The following is a 21,300-nucleotide window of genomic DNA, read 5'->3' as shown; positions in this document are numbered from 1 at the left end:
TGACAACAAAAAGTCATCAATTTAGTTAACCATTATGAAACAACCAATCAACTATATATTACCTTTTTAATGTAACCAAGAATTAACCTAATCAATTAGTAGTATGATTTTGCCTACCTTTTATTTATTTATTTTTTTTTTTTATGCTTCTACTTTTCACTTCTTTTGATGAAACTTTGATATATCATATGGATTGATTATCATCATTTGATTTAAAGGTATGTTAAACAGTCTTTTTAAAAGAGCACTCACCTTTATATGGTTTGGCACTTACATAAATAAAATGGTCCAACATATGTCTATATATTAATCCATTATTTTGATCACAGGTAAAGTGATAAGTACTCTTTTATTTTAATCGAAGGTTTCAGATTCGAGCTCAGGATATAAAATCGTCTTAAATAGGAAGCGTTTCGCTCTTTAATACAAAGTTTTTTGATACAAATTAATCAGATCTCAAAATAAATATTGGACATCAGATAATTTTTTTAAAAATAATTACATTAATCCGCTTCAAATTTCATTTAAAACATTTATGAAATATTAGAGAATAATTCTCTCATAGATCATCAACTAAATATCAAGGCTCAATTTTGTTCGAAAGTAGATTTACATTCAAAAGATCAAAATTGTTCGAAAGTATATTTACAAGACTATTTTAAATTTACCCCAAATATCAAGGATCAACTTTGTCACTTCCTCTCCACTCTTACTAAGAGATAATGCTTCATTTATCTACAACAACTACATGTCGAATGTAAATGTTAGATATGATAAATATATGTTTATCGTTATATTATATGAGATGGAGAAGTTTCTAATAGACTTCATTCATCTATTGATCTAATATATTCTAAATCTATTCCATATATGACCATTTAATTCACATTTGTGGTGGACTAAAAAGAATTATGGGACAAAAAGAATAAAACAAAAAGAAAGAAGTACACAAACAAAAGCAAATTGTGATACTAAAATGCATGAGTGGAAAAATATGAGGTATCTAAAAAGACATTTTAACCAAACCCACAATATACTCAAGGTGGATAGCTAGTTGGGCAGGTTAGATCTCTTTTTGTCATTGTGTACTTTGTTTTTGAATAATGATTTTGTCTTTGTATAGAAAAATAATAATAATAATGTCAACAACTCCCACTATATATTTTTATCTTTTTGACATAATTGTTTAGTCAAGTTTCTATCTCAATATTTTGTCTTTACACCTTGTAAAATTGAACTATAACTTACCAAATCCAACTCAATAGCCCCATCTAAAAGATAATGAACTACTTTTGATGGAGATGTTATAAGTCCTTTTCATTCTATAACTAATAATATTTCATCTTTTTTCTTTGCCAACAAATATGGTGTAGTGAATATGGCTGCTTAATTATTCATTAATTAATCAGATGTCTCAAGTTCGAGTCCTGGTTTGTCACGATTCAAAAATGGATGTGATGGCACTCATCTTTTCTCACCAAGACAAGTCAGCCTAAAACCCAAATATCACAAACTATGCGGAAGTAATAGTATAAAATCAACTATAGCACTTAGCAGGTGACAAGCAGCAAACAANAAAAAAGGATGTGATGGCACTCGTCTTTTTTCACCAAGACAAGTCAGCCTAAAACCCAAATATCACAAACTATGCGGAAGTAATAGTATAAAATCAACTATAGGACTTAGTAGGTGACAAACAACAAACAACATGAACAAGTGACAACTGAAGCAAGTACGCAATCAATCACAATATCAAGCACACACACGAGGACTCATGCCTCCACACCACGCTCATTTGAGAAATGAGTTCTTAGAGATTGAGTACATTCAGTTAATTCAATATGTTTTCCATTAATGTCACCGTGTCAGAACGTGACACCTGATCCTATAATACAGTGTCGGAACGTGACACCCGATCCTATAATATCGTGTCGAAACGTGACATCCGATCTTATAATACCGTGTCGGAACATGACACCCGATCCTATAATATATCGTTAATTCATTTGTCATTCTTTATCATCTCTGGAAAAATCCTAAGTACGGAACGCTCCCCCCACTCCCGAATAGGGTCCTATGTGGCGTGAATTTGGAATAGTAGAGCTCTAGTGTGGATACTGAACACTGAATAGAAAATCAAAAGGAAAAAAATATTCCATCTTTTTCATAAATCATTATATTCACTCTTTGTTTTCTTCCTAAGATGGCTATTGATCTTTCTTGCCCCAACTTTTACTCTAGAGACTTGAAATGACCATGTCATGCTCCATGGACGAAGCTAGAGTACCGAAAGGGTTCATTTAGAACGAAAAAACTAATTATATATATAAGATCAAATTTATTTTATTTTCTTATTTATAGTAGATGCTGAATCTTTTTGACTTCTTTGTATGTTTACCTTTTATATTCTGCTGTTATTAAGTTCATATCTTATTCCACTTTATATCGTGCTCGCTCCTATCCACTTATCCTATCCACCATAAGTGATTTTAAAGAATTGATAGATAAATTGCACATTGAGTCCTTTAATTACTCGACTTGGGCACCAATTTGACCTTGATAAAAAAATAGTCTATTTTGAGGTAGATCTCCCCCGACCTCCCTACTCCATAAGTGTTGACCAAAACTTTGCGCAAGACTTGGTTTTCGAATCGCCAAAATGCACAATGTAACACAAACAATATTTAGAGTAATTTAAATTTTAACCTTAATAATTATACTTTATAAGTTGAAATAAAATTTTAATTAATAATCAATACATACATGAAAACCACATATTTTAAATTAATTTGATATAAATTTTGAAATCCTTTTGGATTAATATCCAAAGGTAAATTTGGACAAGTTGTTTTAATTTGCCACTGCAAAAATAGCAGGCTTTGGTTTGTGATGCAGTGTGCCTATTTGACTTTCTAGAACAATGATTGTGATTTTTACAACACTTCTACTTACATTTTGTTCCTTTCTTCAAATTTGTGCCTACTTTGACTTTGGAAAATTTTGCATGAAATTTAACTCTTTCACACTCTTCTTTTAACTCTTTCAAATTTGTGGAATCAAATACTCGTTACGTAGATAAGTTAATCATTTAAAATATATATCATAATTAATATTTTTAATTATACATATTAATCTCAATGAGAAGTAAAATTCATGCATGTTCTAATTCACATAATTAAATGAGAAAGTATTTTTGTGTGATTAACTTATTTGTATAATAGACGTTTGTGATCGAAATTTTTTAGTGGGAATAAATATAAACATTAACAAAGAGTGATAAAATCTTTACCATCATTAGTATATTGTCATAAGATCAAATGTCGCTATAGGCTTTAAGAACATTTACAAAGAGAGTTACCTACCTCTAAAAATATATATTTAATGATAATTAAGTTATTATCGTTAATTAATTTTGATGTTTTCTATGTAGAGCTAGTATTCCTGTTAGCTGTGTGAAGTACCCGTTAATTAAAATAAAACGTCTTCCTTTAAAGCAAATGGAACCTACCTACGATTTAATATTTACCCAATTTTTTACATTATTTTCTTTAAACAAAATACAAATCAAATATCATTAAAGATTGTAGTGCAGTGGATGAGATTATTTTTTTCGAGCTCTAGATATCAAAAAAATGTTTAGTAGATAACATTTTCCGCCAAAATGAGGGTCTACGCAACATAAATTTAAATTAATCAAGTTTCAATACAGATACAAAACAGCGGACAAGCGCTGAACTTCAATAAAAAGTACTCATTTTTCCTCCCTAGATTCTTTATATCTGTATCTATATAATTATAGTAATGTTTGTTACTTGGTATATTATTCACAATAAATTGACCATAAATAAAGAACAACAACTTCCATTCCTCATAATCACCACTCAAATTGGGAGCACAATTATATTTTTTCCACTAATTTTTACTAACTAAAAATAAAACAGTATTATAGAGTAAGATAAGGAAAAATTATGAAATCTGCAAATAATAATCATACTTTTGTATCGAATTTTTGTTCGACTCTCATTGGAAAAAAAAAATATTGCGGTAGACTTTGTCTATCTATAATTATCTTTTCGATGATTCTATAATGTAACACTCTCTCTGTTTTATATTTGTTATTCACTTTATCCTTTACACGTCCACTACATAATCATAAATAAAAATAACAATTTTACTATTATTTTCCTTAAGAAACTTTACAAACTTATTTGCTCTTTCATAAATAATTAGCTATAAGGGTAAAATAATAATAAAACAATTGATTATATCTTAATTTTATAAATTAACAAATAATCTGAAAAAGTTATTTACAGTATTGTGGAAAACTAATATAATAAAATGATGAGTGTATTTATTAACTTTATTAACTTCCTTATCCCCATATATTTGGAAAACATGAAAACCACTTTTAAAACACTATATTAAATTTTTCCATGCGTCTATTAATGTGTACAGCTAAGGTAGTTTCAAAATTATGGTATATTATTTTATTTTTTTCCAAGTAGTACTATGGTAGTAAAAACTTTTGAAATGAAAATGATAAGGCTAAGGAAGTGAATTTGGTCAAAAAATTTACACACATAAAAGGAAAAAGAAAAAAATAATAAAGTAGTAAATAAATTATATAGCCTACAAGGGTAGCATATGAATCATATTTGATTCGACCAAAAAAAGAAAAAAAGAGAATCATATTTGATTACCTTTGTTTCTTTTCTATTTAAGTTTATTAGACACCTTTCATATTTGAAAAAGAATTACAATAAAAATTTAAGTTTAATGATATATATTCTTGAGATGAAAACCACTAGATACTAAAAGAACTTTAGATTTTTTTTACCCCTCTACACAAAGCGAGAAATATTTACTGTCCAAACAACTCTCTCTTATCGGAGTATTTTAGATTATGTTATATTGTTTTTATTCTCGTATCATACCCTTTTAAAAAAGATTCATTAAACAAAGTGATATAATTTTTGAAAATAATTAACTTTATATTTCATAATTTATTTTTTATAGTAAAAACTGTCAATAATTTAAAATTTCTTTATATAAATTTTACGGCATTTTTAAAAATATAAATTTTCATTTCTTAGTTAAATTTCGCGATGATTCAAATTGTGTTATATTACTTTTTTCCACTTGTTCTCAAGTGTTTATTACATAAATAAGTTAACTATTTAAATTGTATCATCTTCTTTTAATCATACATATTCACCCCAAAAAGTTATAAAATTCTAGACATTTTCTAATTGAGAGTGATAATCATAATTACATGAGAAATCATATTTTAAATAGTTAACTTATTTCCAACGAAGGCTGATGTATAGTGATAAATACTTCGTTATCTATAATTAAAGATCTCAAATTTAAATTCTTTTTTAATGTGACACTTCTCGATGCGATTTCGGATTTAGTCGACTTCTTTGCTTGTTTGGGATGATGGTACAGTTGATAGGGGTGCGGGGTTATGAGGGGGTTGGTTTTGAGTGGGGGGTGGGTTAGGGAGCTTTGAGCTTTGGCTTCTTCTTCCTCTTCAAAACTCCCATTGCCTTTTCAAAAAAAAATCATTACAAATTCTCACACGCAGAGACAAGTCTTTAGTCTTCTCTGTAACCACTCAACATTTTCCATTCTTCTTCTTCTTCTTCAGTGCATCAAAATCAATTGCATTTTTTCCCCACCATTCACACCATGCGCGTTACTTGAAACTCATCTACATTGTTCCCACTTTTTTCAGCACAAAAAATCAATGAACCCACTCTCAAAATCCATTCTTTTACCCTTCAATACTTCAACCCCACTTCAATTTTCTTGTTTTCTTGCATTTCTCTTCTTGATTTCACTCTTTTTGTAGATCTGTTGAAACCCCATTGCAAGAAAATGGTGGCTGAGCCTTGGTGTTTGAGGATGGGTAGTCAGGTAAGTACTAATGTCAAGAAACATTCTTTACTTATTGAAAATTCAAAGAAATTATCTACGAAGAAACAAACTCAACAAGAGAAGTTGTTTATAGGGATATTGTCATTTGAAGTTGCTAATATGATGTCTAAGATTATTCATCTTCATAAATCTTTGACTGATTCTGAGATTCTTAAGCTTAAAAATGAGATCTTTAAGTCTGTAGGAATAAAGGCTTTAGTTTCTAATGATGAAGATAAGCTTCTTGAATTAGTACTTGTTGAAAAACTTGATGATTTGAATAGGGTTGCTAGTGTAGTGTCTAGGCTTGGGAAAAAATGTACAATTTCTGCCTTACAAGGGTTTCAGCATGTTTATGGTGATGTTATTTCTGGGGTTATTGATGTGAAGGATTTGGGATTTTTGGTTAAAGATATGGAGGGGATGGTTAGGAAAATGGAGAGGTATGTGAATTCTACTGCTAGTTTGTATTGTGAGATGGCTGTTTTGAATGAGTTGGAAGTGGCAACAAAGAAATTTCAGCAGAATCAGCATGAGGAAAGTAGAAAGGCATTTGAGCAGAAACTTGCTTGGCAGAAACAAGATGTGAGGCATTTAGAAGATGTTTCACTTTGGAATCAGACTTATGATAAAGTTGTTGAACTGTTGGCTAGGACTGTGTGTACTGTATATTCTCGGATCAGTACGGTGTTTGGCAATAGTGTTCTCGTAAAGAGGGATCTTTTAGGTAATCGAGGATTCAATGAGAAGTCTGGTGTAATTGTTGCAGATAGCAAGTCTGAAGTCATGGATGCTGATTTCAAGAAGCCTGTATTGAGGAACAATAATGGAAGCTATCGATCGGGGTCAACTGAGAGGGGAGCGTCGGGGAAAAGGAGCATGAGCCATAGTACTCAAACTAAGGTTGGAAGAAATGAAGGGAGCTTATTTGGTACTGAGAATTTTAATTTTGCTTGTGGAATGGGACCTGGGAGACTATTCATGGAATGTCTGAGCTTGAGTTCTGCTTCAAAAATGGATTTCGACAATGATGTTGGGACTGATGACAGAAGTAGTCAGATATCTGGATGTTGTAGTGTTTCAAGTGGTATGAAGAGGGAGCAATCTAGCGTTTCGGGTTCATTCAATAGGTCCCCTGGTAGTATCCGTTTTAGCGGAGATACCAGACAGCTAAAGAGTTGTGTGGCTAATGCTGCAAAACATGGTCCCAAAAGTAGGATAACTTTGTATGCTCCTCCTACAACAGTCGGAGGCTCTGCTTTAGCTTTGCATTACGCGAATGTGATTATTGTCGTAGAAAAGCTGCTCCAGTACCCACATCTGGTTGGTGATGAGGGGAGGGATGATCTATATCAGATGTTACCGACAAGCTTAAGAAAGACGTTGAAGGCTAGTCTGAGATCTTATATGAAAGGTTTAGCCATATATGATGCGCCTCTTGCGCATGATTGGAAAGAAAGGCTTGAAGAGATACTCAAATGGCTTGCACCTTTAGCACATAATATGATCAGGTGGCAAAGCGAACGGAACTTTGAGCAGCAACAGATTGTTAAGAGAACTAATGTTCTCCTTCTTCAGACATTGTATTTTGCCGATTGTCAGAAGATGGAGGGTGTAATTTGCGAGCTGCTTATTGGATTAAACTACATATGCCGGTTTGAACAACAACAAAATGCTTTATTGGACTGCGCCAGCAGCATTGATTTTGAAGATTGTATGGAGTGGCAACTGCAATTCGGAGGTTCTTTTCATTCTTGATCACATTGTTCGCATTGGAACAACACTAGTGTGGTAATATTTTTGAATTTGATGCATTTGTATGGTAGTTTAGAATATAGTTCGACACGATGTCAACATCAGAGATCCATACATTCAAGATGTCTGGTTCTCTGGTGTTGATCATTTTAGATAATTTCATTGCAAGGACTTCCAAGAGTACATATTTATGCACCTCCACTTAATTGCTGTGTAAGTTGTATATGTTTTTTCGTCTTCAGAATAGACCTTCTTTTGTTAACCATTTGTATCGTTCGATTGAGATACTCAACGGATTATTACTGTTCCATTTGTATCGTTAGATTGAGATACTCAACGGAGTATTTTAGATCCAATATTCAGAGTACTGAATGGATTCATTTCTGGAAGTGAAGAAAATTGTTGATTCATCCAATATATTATGTTTCTTCCAAGATTAGCCACAGTGGTCTGTCACAGAAAGTTTCTGTATGATGTTTCACTGTACAACAATAACGACATAATCCCAAGAGTAAGGTCTGGGAGGGTGAAATGTACGCAGACTTTATTTCTACCTTTGTGGAGGTAGAGAGGCGATGTTTCACTGTATGTTATTACAAATCTCTCTTGCAACACTGATGTATGGGTGCCTATAAATCTTTAAATTCGAATTCTGAAGCTGGAAGGTTGCCCCCAAACTGTATTGTCATAATTTTTTTTTTTGTTAAGGTAAAGTTTTATTAATGAACACTAACAAGCTGGTTGTGAATCAAGTACAAAAAGGATCAATTGTTTTGTGTTTAAAAACAGCAAACATCCCTTTATTATCTTCTAAGCATATGAATTGAACTCGAGACCTCTGATTAAGATTGATATTCTCATGGTAGAGCCATATGATCCTTACACACGCTTATAAACCATTTTTCATTTTTACATATAAGAAATCTAAAATGACCATTTCTTTTCTATTTAAGAAACATTTCATTTACCGTCATATAAAATAAAATATCACTATTTGAATAAATTTAAGTTAGTTAGACAGACAACAATTTTTTTTTTTATCATCAGTAATAGAATGTTAGGTAATAAAAAAAAATATCAATTTTTCACTTAATTTTTCATATCAAATGTATATTAATTTAATATAATAACCTATAGTATATTTTTTTATTATTCACCGACACGTCCAATATTCTTCTATCGCCATTGTAACTCAAATTTCAGTCGCTTTTCCCAACATTTCCAATTCGATTTGTATTTATCACTCAAAAAGTACCAATTTTTCCCTCTGAAAATTTCCAGATCTGCAATTGCTGGTCCAACTCCTGATTCCAATTACAGACTTCTACTTCCGGCTTCTAGAATCTTCCATTGTCGTGTATGCATAGTTTCAACCGGATCACCGGCGAGAACTGTGACCGGCGGTTTCTGCAATGAGTTATCGGAGGTCAGTCAGTCTCTGCGATTCTCTGTTAAACGCATTCACAATTTGGAGTATTTCTGCATTGTCGTGCAATTGTAATTGCGGAAAATAATGATGAATAGAGTCAAGGTATCTAATATTTTTGGTGAATGTGATAGTGATGTACTATTTAGTTAAGTTGAAATAAAATTTACAAAGACAAGTTCTTTTGGAGCTTTAAGCACAAATAAAGGTTAGCTTTATTGAAGAAAGGCACAAATGGAGAAAAAAAATACAAATGTGTATGTGTACTCCAAGATTTAATAATCATAAGCATGAATAACAAATATATAGACAAAGAAATTGAAAAAAAAAATAACTAAGATAAAAGTGAAATATCAATTGTTTAGTGTATCGTCTTCGGATTTATGCTCATCGGTAAGGAAAAGTATGTCCTAGAGCCTTGATGATGAGGTGAACCGCTCAACATGTTTTGTGCGTTGCTTCAGGGCTTAAGCGGACAACACTGATTAAAAAGAATGTTAAGACTCCCCAAATAGTGCCTCTGTCATATAAAATGAGATAGAAAGAGTAGTTTGTGTTCTTCTTTCTTTTCCCCTTTCAAGGACGTGGTTAGTTCAAAATTGTGTAGGAAATTACTGGGTTATCTCATGACATTAACATTCCCAAATGCTATTGGGATTATTGGTTTAGCAAATACAGTGATGTTATAACTCTCCATTTAAGTTAATTGACATTAAAAATGAAAAAAGAATCTCAATACGACAAACAAATTTGATCAGTTCGATTGTTGGGGCTATGCCGTGAAGATTTGAAGTCCCTTGTCCAAGGAGAGTTAGTTTGCACGTAAGATCGCCCAATGATATCGTAACCACTAAACTTGAAGAAAGAATAGAATGTTTATCGGTCCATTTCAGGTTAAAGAAATAGATGGTGCATTTCTGGCTCCCTTTCTAATTGTGCTTGACTTGGTGAAATGATAATATGAAGGTTTTCACATAACTCGGTCAAGATTATTAATAGCAGCAATAATCACCAGAGAGGATTTAATATAAAAGTTGACATAGGATGGATGGGTTGTTAAAATATATCTGAATGTTAGATTCAAATACTGGACAGGTTAAATATGTTAAGTAAGCTGAACTCTCCACTTTGAGGTTTATGCTATGTTGATAAGTTTTTTTGAACCAATGCTCTAAACTTGAGAGTGTGATTTTGGATGCCATTTTTCTGTCTGCAATTTGGAGTTGCTTTTCTAATCAACAAGAAATGCTAAAATTTGTTCTCTGAATTGGTACTTCAACATTTGTGAAATGAAACAGCAGTTAGTTCCTGTATTTCTACTGTGTTGAAAGGAAGTTTTGAATAACAAGTTATCAGAGAAGGGGTTTCTTTCGTCTTGAGATTTGTAGCTTTAATGATACCACTATTTCCAAAATAGTTGTCAAACAAGTATTCCGGATCAGATCATCTGTTGGGTTCATCTCCTAAGTGACTTAAACTTGATCTCACTTCCCGTGATAAACTTTCGTTTCCAGGACTGCTTGATTACCAGTTCTATAAATCATGGAACTAGTGAATATTTCTGTATCATCTATTTCTCCGTTGGATAACTAAGCAAAATACATACTGGGAGTTTATTAGATCTGAGAAACTTTAGGGAAATTGTTTGTTCTGTCTGCATGTTATATCAATGGTAAGGTATTCCTTGGTTTCAACTAAAGAAAGATGAGTTTTTGCTGAGACTAGAAAAATGTGTCATAATATGGCGCCTCTGCTGACGCAGTTACCATGAGACACAAGCCTTCTGCCAGGTGTCAGTGTGAATGTCATATCATATTTTTTTCTTAAATTCAAAGATTTACGTGGAATTTGCACTCAGCTCATAGTATCTTCCATAGATCATAAGTAGTGGCACTTTTAAATCTTTCACAAAATTAAGAAGTGGAAGTTTACATGTCGAGTCCACAATTGCCCTTATATATAAAAGGCTTTCAAGAATTATGCCCTTTACCTTAAAGTTATGGGTAGTTTGGAATGAAAAGTTCTATCTGTGGAAAAAGCAACAATGTTCAGACATCAAAGAAGGAAAGGAGGAACCTTGGGATGGAGGGATTGTCTATTTTAGTGGCACATTCATCTGACCTTTTGCAGTTTGACATAGTTGTTGTGGTTTCGATTTGCTGCTTCTTAAAAGACAGGCAGATGCCCCTGTTCTTTCTTGGTTCATGTTAAATCATTGCTATGGAAGTTAGTTGAACAGCTTGGTGTGAACATACTTGAGAGTAGCTGAATTACTTCTTTCAAAGAGTGTTGAAACAGGAACTTGTCTAGTCTGAAGGAGGAAATCAATTAGCAATATTGTAATAGATGCTTACGACCAGCCTACCAATGTTGAGATGTTGGCTAAATACCTGGGAAGAATAATTCATGATTGTGACAATATGATGCATTAAGATGCCAGCGTAAATGCACTGAGATTGATTTCATAATGCGTAACTTTGAGAAATAATTTGGATATCTGGAGGGTGTATTGTGACATATAATGAAGCTTAGACTGGGGTTAGAAGATAGAAGACATGAAAAAATTGCATTTCAGTTATCATGATCTCATTTTTTATGTGCCAAGTGAATGCTCTTTTTGCAGGGTGTCTCTTGTACAATGAGATACATAGCAAATAAATAGATGTAATTACTTTACTGCCTGCAAACACATAATATCCAGAAGTCTCTGTTATTCTTGTTTCATGGCCTTAGAAATTGCATTTGAACTTCTTGGTCCACAGGGATCATCGGGCCCATAGAGCTGCTCTCTTTGATAACTATGATAGTATTGAGGAAGGTGGTATAAGGGCTTCATCTTCCTATCCCCGTGATCTTGATGAACGAGACAATGACAAAGCTGTGGATAGCTTACAAGACAGAGTCAGCTTTTTAAAGAAAGTAAGTTTTGCAATATTTTATTTATCTTCTTTCCGCCCATTTTCTATATTACCTCCTCTCTTTGTTTTAGAGCATATGCTCCATTGAGTAGCTGTGGTTTCTGCCCAAGCTTCATTATCTTTGAAATTAAGCAGAATTTTCAAAAACCACGAAAAGTTAATACTTTTGAGTTTGGTTCACATATTAGTTATTGTGGATTGTAAATTAATAATGCAAACAAATTCTTTCTTATAATGCAAGGATTGATTGTATGACGCATAATAATAAAGAGGTCGTTATGTGGTAAATAATAATGTAGGTATTGTTATGCGATGAATAGTAATACAAGGAATATTATGCAGCAATTGCTTACTTTAAGAATATTTTTTTCTTTGATACTCTTATAAGTAATGCACAAATTTGTGCACCACTTAATACGGACATTATTTTATACCCTGACCAAATGTTGCTTTAGTATTGTGTGGGTTATTTTTATATATATCCTGATCCCTCCAATCAAACACTGTATTATTCTCTGCAGGATTTTATATTGACTACTTTCGTAATCCCTCAAACCAAATGCCCACCTAGTTATGTTGTACATGATCCTTGGTGCTGGTGCACTAACTAAGTTTATCAACTTTTATTTTTAAAGGCGTAAAGTGCAAAAACAAGGTTCTTTATGGTTTAGGTGAAACACTTGAACTGAACCACACAATTCTTTGAAATGAAGCACACAATTCACAACATTAGAAAATACCAAACATATATGAATTTAGCAGTATATATTGCAATTAAAATACTCCCTCCATCACATAAAAATCACAAGTTTCAAAAGTCTTTTCTTTTTTATCAAACACCGTGCCCAATTAAACATCACCACATAAATTGGGATGGAGGTAGTGACAAATTCAGTATTCAATATGTCAATATTGGTTCAACTCCTTCAAAGTGAGATCTAAAGAACTGGCCACTTCCCCTTGATGTTACTTTGCGCATCGTTGTTGAAACACACACTTCAATGAAGTGGTGAATTCACACTTGAAGCGCTAACACTCGCTTCTTCGCTTTAAGTAATGAAGCGATGACTTTCAGGAGCATTATTTATGACTACAACTCTTTGAGTTAGATGTCATTGGACCTGCAGAGTAACAGTTGTGTATTATTTATCACTACAACTCTTTAAGGTGAACATTATTGTTGTGGAAAAAAGAAAAAGAGCTAGAACTTTTGAAGAGCAATATGGCCTATATACATATCATCTTATCTTTGATCTACTTGACCAAAGTGGTCGTGCCTAGAATTTTTGTTAATTACAAACTTATAATATCATTGACTAAGGAGAAAAATTCTGTTCACCTTTAAGTGCTGTCACTCAGTCCTTATGTGAGGTGTCAGCAAAGGATGGTCCCAGATGGTTGACGTATTACTGCAACATGATGACAATTTCACTAACAGTTTGTCATTGAACTGCAACATCATGCTTCTGTCCATGGTAGGTTTCATTGCTATCTTATGGACCACATTGTCTGATGCTACTGTTTTTTTCTTGACTAGTCAAAAAGTTTCATTAATAAACACCAAGTGACAAAAATTAAGTTCAAAATGTGCTTGTGACTCTGCATGAGTCATACATTATCTTCCACCAAGTTTTACCAACGATCAATACAACATGGTATTTTCTCCTTGCACCAAAAATACAAGTGAAACTGAAAATCAGGAAGTTGGAGAAACAATGTGTGCTCAGTGTTATGGACCCTCTGGAGGCTAATCATTCATGCTCAAATTTCTGGTGCTACTTTCACTGAGAAAGCTACATTTTTGTAAAACTTTTTCCTCCTGAAGTTGCATATGTGCATAAAAAAGTTATGACATGATGCTCAGAGCTTTATAAATGAAAGCTGTTCTTTCTGTTGTCATATCACGTGTAATATTCTTAAGCACTAATGATATTAGTTTTGGAGTTCCAGCATATCTGCTATGTAATTTTAAATGTTCTTCGAGGCATTGATAATATATTTGCCAGTTAACAGGTGACATACATGAGGAGGTGGAGACCCACAACAAGATGCTAGACCGAATGGTAAGCCGGCTAATTTTGTGAATCTTTTTTTGTACACTACTGGTTAACTTTTTCGGTAATGCAGCTATTATTTGAATCTTTTTTGTACACTATTTGTTAACTTTTTCTTTTTTGGATTATTTCCATTAGGGGAATGAGATGGATTCATCTAGGGGAATCATGTCAGGAACTATGGATCGGTTCAAGATGGTAAGCACACGTGATATATATTGTTGTTATGTCGTGTGTGTTTGGGATTGTGTCTGACATACTTATAGGATATGCTATGTTTTCCCGTAATTTCCTTTTATCAGATGCTAGTCTAACAGTCCATTTACTTTCTTAGGCGTTTGAGAAGAAATCGAATCAGAAAGTGTGCAAACTTGCTGGATACTTCGTACTTTCCTTTTTCCTAATATACTACATATTTAGGTGAGCATCTCTACTTGGATTCTACAGTTCACATTTTTTATACGAGATACTGAATGCAAAGACTTGCTTTTATATATATATATATATACCTGCAGTGAGAAAATACGTAAACTTGCACTGTTACCTTTTCTCTTTTGGTATTAACTATATATCCCTACAGTGAGAAACCACGTAAACTTGCACTGTTACTTTTTCTCTTTTGGTACTAACTTTTTGTTGCAAAATTGCTAATGAGAGTGAGACTATTGGTTACAACAAGCCAAATGAAGTTACTGACATGATGATATCATTGAGGCAATTGATGGCTATCTATGAGCCTATGCTAAAAATTAGACCTATTTAAATCAATGTATTAGAGCTGGGTATAACCATTTTTCATCCATGATGCATGCATGATATGCGCTGACCATATTGTATGAATTGATAAACTAACGAGAATGTTTGTAAAAAACTTTGGTTATGGAAAAATGCTTTGAAGAAAATTGATTTTAGGATACGTTGGAGTAAGAGAGATATTTATACAGAAGGTAAGATGAATATATATACTGCAGGTTTTAGCTAGTATCAGAAAAGTGAAGTTAAGATGAGATTAGACCAGGAATTTGATGCCTAATATCTACACTCAGGTGTTTTATCTCTACTTATAAAGAAATTATCTAGGTAACGTTACGATAGATGAAGATTTAACATAGAATTAAATAAGATAGCTGCAAGAAGTATCATTGGAGTGTTATTGATAAGAGGAAACCTATCAAAGTGAAACCTCAGTTCTATAAAACAGTTGTAGGACTAACAATGCTATAAATGAGCGAATGTTGAGCTCGTAATGTCAACCACATACACAAGATGAGTGTTGGAAAATAAAAAATGGGTATGTTAAGATGTATGTGTGGTAAAATAAGATTATACACGATCACATTCAGCAGAAGCAGAAGGTTCACGCAGCATGCGTACAATGTAAGATGAAAGAAGGCCCCTTGAGATTGGTCGGTCAGTCCTACGTTGTCATAGGTATGGAAATATAGTTAATGAATTTGTTTAAGCAGTAAGGAAACCTAAAAGTTACAAGGAAGTAAGTCATTTTGCAGACTTAGCGAGAAATTGAACAAAATGGAGTATCTTGAGACTAGTTTAAATGGAGCGACATGGATAATGAGGATTCATATAGCTGATCTCAACTAGTTTTGGGATTGAGGTGTGGTAGATTTGAATTCGAAATATATTCTATCTCTTAGAATAATTAGTGCTGGAACTTAGTTTGAATTCTGTAAGGACAAGTGTTAGACACATGTCAGATGCAACCGCCAATGTAACTGCCGGTGTAACTGCTGTAACTGCCTTGTGCAGGAATTTTATAAATGGTGGAAATTCGTTCTTGGTATGGCCATTTTGTGTGAACTAGGTCTGTGGCACTCAATCTGGCTATTACATAATTAGTTCATTGTTTCCTTAAGAATCATTTCATTGTTTCCTGGAAACATAAATCAGTAAACCGAAGAGACGGAGATGAAACATAGAAGGGTTCTTAATCTCCATTTGCTTTTTTTCTTGCAGGTTTCTCATGTATTTCATGTATGGATGAGGGGCAGGATCACTAAAATTGGTTGGCCACACCACAAAACACAACACATAGAAGTTAGAACTGGAATCTTATCTTCTCCATTCTTATCGGTAAAAGGTGGCACCATGTTGTGTCAAGTCATCAAAGACAGAATGATATCATGTTCGCGTTGAAACGGAAGAGATCTTTAGTCATATGTTTGAAAAATCATACAGAAAGCAATGTGGTAAAAACTTGACAAAAGAATTGTTTTTATTTTTTTGGTTTATAGACGTGTATAGTAAGCATATATTTCAATGTTATGCTGATGACAACTACAGTTTTTTTTACTGAAAAATGTTGAAAATCAGTTAGTATTACCAATGTCTTTGTGCCGGCTTCATTGAACAATAATTGTAAGGGAAATAATATTTGTTTAGTTACAACATGATTTTGAATGTTTGACTCATTGTATGAACACTTAAAACTAATCTTGTCTCGTGCATTGAAAATTTCCTCTAAAAGTAGCTTTCATTTGGTTTGGTTACTAATCGTCACGAAATTGAATTGTTCACTATTCGAATTGACTTCTAATTGGTATCCTAATTTATGATACCTTATTGAACAAGCCACAAGTCTAAAAAGGCTCGTTTGATAGGATGGATAAGAATACTACTCTGATGACACCCTTGCCACGCTATCTTTATCATCACTATCAACCATTACTACTATTGCGGTCAATCCTATTACCATCCGCCTCTACCATCATAATCACCATTATCGTGTCAATCATAATCACTACAACACTAACCACCTCCACTGTCACAAATCATCATCACTATTGATAGCTAGTAGCACCACTACAAACCATCTCCAACATCACTAATCAAAATAAATATTAGTTTTTTAATAAAAAATAATTTTATTATATTAAATTTAAATTTATTTGAATGATATATTTATTATGTTTAAAAAATAATAATCATGCACATTCAAATATTAAAAAGTAAATGGTGTTAATCATTTAGAATTCAAATATACAATCTAACATTTTAATCATCTAAATATACATTCAGATTTAAATATACTACTGTTAATGTAAACAAATGAGTCCTATATATAAATCATATTGAAATGTCAATTTTTGGCAAAGTGATAAATGTTAGGTTGGTACGTATTTCCACGACATTTAAGTATGTTAATCTTGTCATTTTAAACTTTGAAAATTAAACGTTAAAAGTGCCTTTACTCTGTAGGTTTTACCTATTCAATTTTTTTTCTTACTTTTTTTTTTATTGTTGGGGTGGGTGGGGATAAATAACTCAACTTTGAAGAATATAGTCTCCCCGTCAAAATAATAATAAGAAACTTTTTTATATAATTATTATAATCAAGTAACCATATAAGCAATGAACTCACTCATAACAAAAGATTAAACTATATGACTTTTTAAAAACAATGTTATCTTATCTTATGTTTTAGTAAGGTAAGGTCGATATCTATTTTATCTTTATTATTCAATTCATAATGTTTCATATTAGGAATTAAAAAAAGTAACAAATCAATAAATTTGTGAAATATTGAGCTATTAATAAAATGCCACGTTTTTCTTTCATGTGCATTTGACAGTATCAATTTGACACCATACTATTTTTTTTTCACACATCATGAGAAACGTATTTTTTGTGTTAAAAATCATCAATCAGACTGAAACAAACCCGAATTCTCAATATAAATACATAAACATTATATTCATTAATAACCAAATTATAATAACAACCCTTGAATTATAAAGAGAAGTACTGTAATAACAAATAACTAAAGATAGAGATAAGAATGTGGATGAGAAGTTAAGACTCTAGAAAGAAGATGAGAGGAAAAGACAATTTCATAATACGCATAATTTTCCAAAACCGCAGATGACAACCATATAAACTCTATTCAACCTGGATCCCAAGCCAATTTAGTATTGGGATGTCTAATTCTTGGCCTCTGCGTAGTTTAGCCCCAGTCCCAACAGTTCAGGGACCATCCACTTTTACAACAATACTCCACGCCTCAAAAAGAACCTTGTCCTCAAGGTTCGAGTAAAGAATAAATTGTAGTGGTATCTGCTCAATATTGTTAATAGCAAGTAAGCAATTCTTAGAAACTTCTTCGCATCTATTTTCAGTCATGATAATATAGCAATGGGAATCACCATCTTCCACCAATAAGAGCAATATTGATATATGTGAATTTGCACCAAACTTGATCGACCAAGCCTATTTGCAATGATCACATAATAGGCATTTTCATCTTCAAACTTAGACTCTTCTATTAAGTTGAGATACTGCAGCCCATGTTCAAGTTTTAAGAGATTTGTTTCCACCTTTCTCTTCCATCCTTCTTTATTAATAGTAGATAAAGCCAAACTATTACTCTGTTGATGCCACTTTATTATGGTTGAATTAGAAATTTCCATCCAAAACAAAGCATCATTAAATTATTGCATGCATTCCTTGTACATGTAGCAAGTGAACTCATCTTTGGAATAACTGATGCCCATCGGCCAACACATGACAGTAATTATATAAGCATATCTAGAGTAGCACCATGTCATTCCACACCCAACATATCTCAATTGAGAAATCATGCATGTATTGTTCTTCAAGGTGAGTATGAAGGCCATAAAGAGAAAACCTCAATATAAGGTTCCACAATAGCTTGTAAGTCGCACAAGGAGTTATCACATTACCACTGCTTGTAACATTCATTTTAACACCACCTACATGCTCCCAATCATACAGCTTCACAAGTAAACAATTCTTCCTTATTTTAATGCAATTTTCTGAACATGAACAACGATGTAGTCGCACTAAGGTTCAACAATAGATTACCTTCATCGTGTTCTTCTCCCCCATAAGTGAGATTTGATGCAATTCCTTGAACATGGACAACGAAGGTAGTCGCGCCAACGTTTAACAGTAAATTACCTTCATCGTGTTCTTCTCCCCCATAAGAGTTGCCACATTCTGCATAAGGTATTATTTCGTCAGCAGAAATCGCACCTTCCAAGGTCTCAATTTCATGAGTGTGTTGTTCATTAGAGCCACGATCAAGATCAATTACATTGACGTACCTCTCTGACAATTCTCTTTGGGGATGTTTATTGAACAATTGGACTACAATACTTTTAATATTTGTAACCTCTTCACTAACCATTTCAATTGGAGTGTCTAATTACGTCTCATCAAATAATGTGGGAAAGTAACCAGACAACTTTTCGTTAAACACCTTGTGCGTATCCATTTTTCTTTTGTGTTCAGATTTCTCCTCATAGTTTTGAAGCATAGATGAATTGGTTATATTGCTCCACTCCTGAAGATTTGACAAGCTTTCTTTTGGCGATTCGAGATGGCATTTATGAAAATGAATCAACATTTCTCAGTAAAATATTTCCAATCCGCCAACTGTTTGTTCTAGAAAAGCCATTGATACCACTGTAAAGCTATCCATCGATCTAACTTATGGTTTTATGTAATCTCATAAAAATTAAAGTAGCATTCAGCCTGAGAAATCCATAACTCTGGATTCTCATAAAAAAATTGTTGAAATTCCACAGTTCCAGGTTTACTCATAGTAAGGGTTCCAACCAACTCGCGTAACATTGAATGAATATCAGTGAGATCCTTTGACAAAGTATCCGTCATGACCTTAATTGAATCTTTCATTGTTTGATATATTTGGTCCTCCATTGAAGACCTCTGGATGAAAGCACCGATGAAACAAATTCGAAATCTCAATACAAATACATAAACATTGTATTCATTGATAACCAAAGTATAATAACAACACTTGAATTACAAAAAGAAGTACTGTAATAACAAGTAACTAAAGATAGAGATAAGAACGGGAATGAGAAGTTAAGACTCTAGAAAGAAGATGAGAGGAAAAAACAGTTTCTTCATAATACATATAATTTTCCAAAACCACAGATGACAACCATATAAACTCTATTCAACCTGGATCCCAAGCCAATTTAGTATTGGGCTGTCTAATTCTTGGGCCTCTGCATAGTTTAGCCCCAGGCACAACAGTTCAGGGACCATCTGCGTTCACAACACATATAATGAAACAAACTCGATTTCCAATACAAACACTGGTATATATTATTATCGCTAAATACAAGTTTCTACTAGAATATGCACTAAAAAGTATTAATACGCTAACTAAGGAGAGATTAACATAAAAAAAGGTAACTAGAAATGGTTGAGATACTAGAACATAAAAAGGAGATGAGAAATAACTGAAAGCCAAAGCTTCAACATAATTTGTATAACCGTTCTTTCTAATCTCTAGACTTTTTTAACAATAGCTAATTGGGCCTGGATCCTATATAAAACTCTCCAACATTTTACTCGGCCTAATAATATCAACTGAATCAGTCTTATTAACCACGTCTAGCCCATATAGCCTTATAGAGTTATCTTATTTCACAACAATACTCCCGCCCTGCAAAAGAACCTTGTCCTCAAAGTTCATGTCAGTAAACTTCATCGGATAATCTGGAGTATTATAAATATCTTGGATATTACCGGCGAAAACCTTTATGAACAGTATCAAGATTTGGTTGGCAGCTTGGAGGATTCCAAAATTGACTTCATCAGTCTTGCTTACCTTCTGATCATTGATCACTTTGCACAAGATTACATGCCAAAGATGTGTAATAATTTCATATATGTGCAAACGAGTAAAGCACCTAATGATATCACTTAAACTTCCATATATAATTTTTTCGATCTTAGAAACATTACTGGCAGCAATACGAGGAACATTTGACATATTAACCAGCAGAAACTCACTGATATAGCTAAGCACATCAATTCTTTTTCTATCAATTGATATATGATGCAGGTGATATTTATTAACATGCTCCGACCCATCAAAGTTAAAATTGTCCACCTTTAAGTACCGACGAACAGTTTTGGAAGATCTACCTCCACAAGGTCTCTCCGTTGCAGCTAAGCCATGATGTAATATCTATGGCGCACAACCAAATTGAACATATCAATGACACCATAGAACGTATAACCAGTTTGGTGCACAACTTGAAGTTTTAAATCTATTTCTTAACTTTAATACCTTCCACTCATGTTATATTGCAGCAAGTGCAGCAGCTGCGGGCTGCATTTTACTACTTAAGTTTGCAACATATAGACGAGCATTTGTTTTGTAATCAACCTCACCGATTATGACAAGCCTATTAGAGTCGAATTCCTGTGCTAT

General features: G+C 33.0%; 2 protein-coding genes and 1 pseudogene across 2 annotated transcripts; 2 read left to right on the top strand and 1 right to left on the bottom strand.

The window, feature by feature from the left end:
- Positions 1–5,514: 5,514 nt before the first annotated feature.
- Positions 5,515–7,833, top strand: LOC125871559 (uncharacterized). The gene has a single exon (XM_049552186.1). The coding sequence runs from the start codon at positions 5,881–5,883 to the stop codon at positions 7,675–7,677; it is 1,797 nt and encodes a 598-aa protein (XP_049408143.1). The 5' UTR covers positions 5,515–5,880; the 3' UTR covers positions 7,678–7,833.
- A 1,041-nt stretch (positions 7,834–8,874) lies between these two features.
- LOC125871569 (bet1-like SNARE 1-2) lies at positions 8,875–16,494 on the top strand. Its single transcript, XM_049552195.1, has 6 exons — positions 8,875–9,100; positions 11,863–12,019; positions 14,025–14,081; positions 14,211–14,270; positions 14,407–14,492; positions 16,047–16,494. Exons 1-6 carry the CDS (start codon positions 9,087–9,089, stop codon positions 16,072–16,074), a joined length of 402 nt encoding a protein of 133 aa, XP_049408152.1. The 5' UTR covers positions 8,875–9,086; the 3' UTR covers positions 16,075–16,494.
- Positions 16,495–18,614: 2,120 nt separating this feature from the next.
- Positions 18,615–19,769, bottom strand: LOC125870091 (uncharacterized; annotated as a pseudogene).
- Positions 19,770–21,300: the final 1,531 nt, after the last annotated feature.

The sequence above is a fragment of the Solanum stenotomum genome, chromosome 7 (assembly GCF_019186545.1).
Source record: "Solanum stenotomum isolate F172 chromosome 7, ASM1918654v1, whole genome shotgun sequence".
NCBI lineage: Eukaryota > Viridiplantae > Streptophyta > Magnoliopsida > Solanales > Solanaceae > Solanum > Solanum stenotomum.
This window is presented reverse-complemented; position numbering and strand designations above follow the sequence as displayed.

Excerpts from the sequence above, each read along its gene's own strand:
- LOC125871569 (XM_049552195.1), top strand. Across the intron at positions 12,020-14,024 it reads GAGTCAGCTTTTTAAAGAAA|TTAACAGGTGACATACATGA; the intron begins GTAAGTTTTGCA and ends TATATTTGCCAG. Across the intron at positions 14,271-14,406 it reads CTATGGATCGGTTCAAGATG|GCGTTTGAGAAGAAATCGAA; the intron begins GTAAGCACACGT and ends TTACTTTCTTAG.
- LOC125871559 (XM_049552186.1), top strand. The coding sequence starts at position 5,881 with ATGGTGGCTGAGCCTTGGTGTTTGAGGATGGGTAGTCAGGTAAGTACT.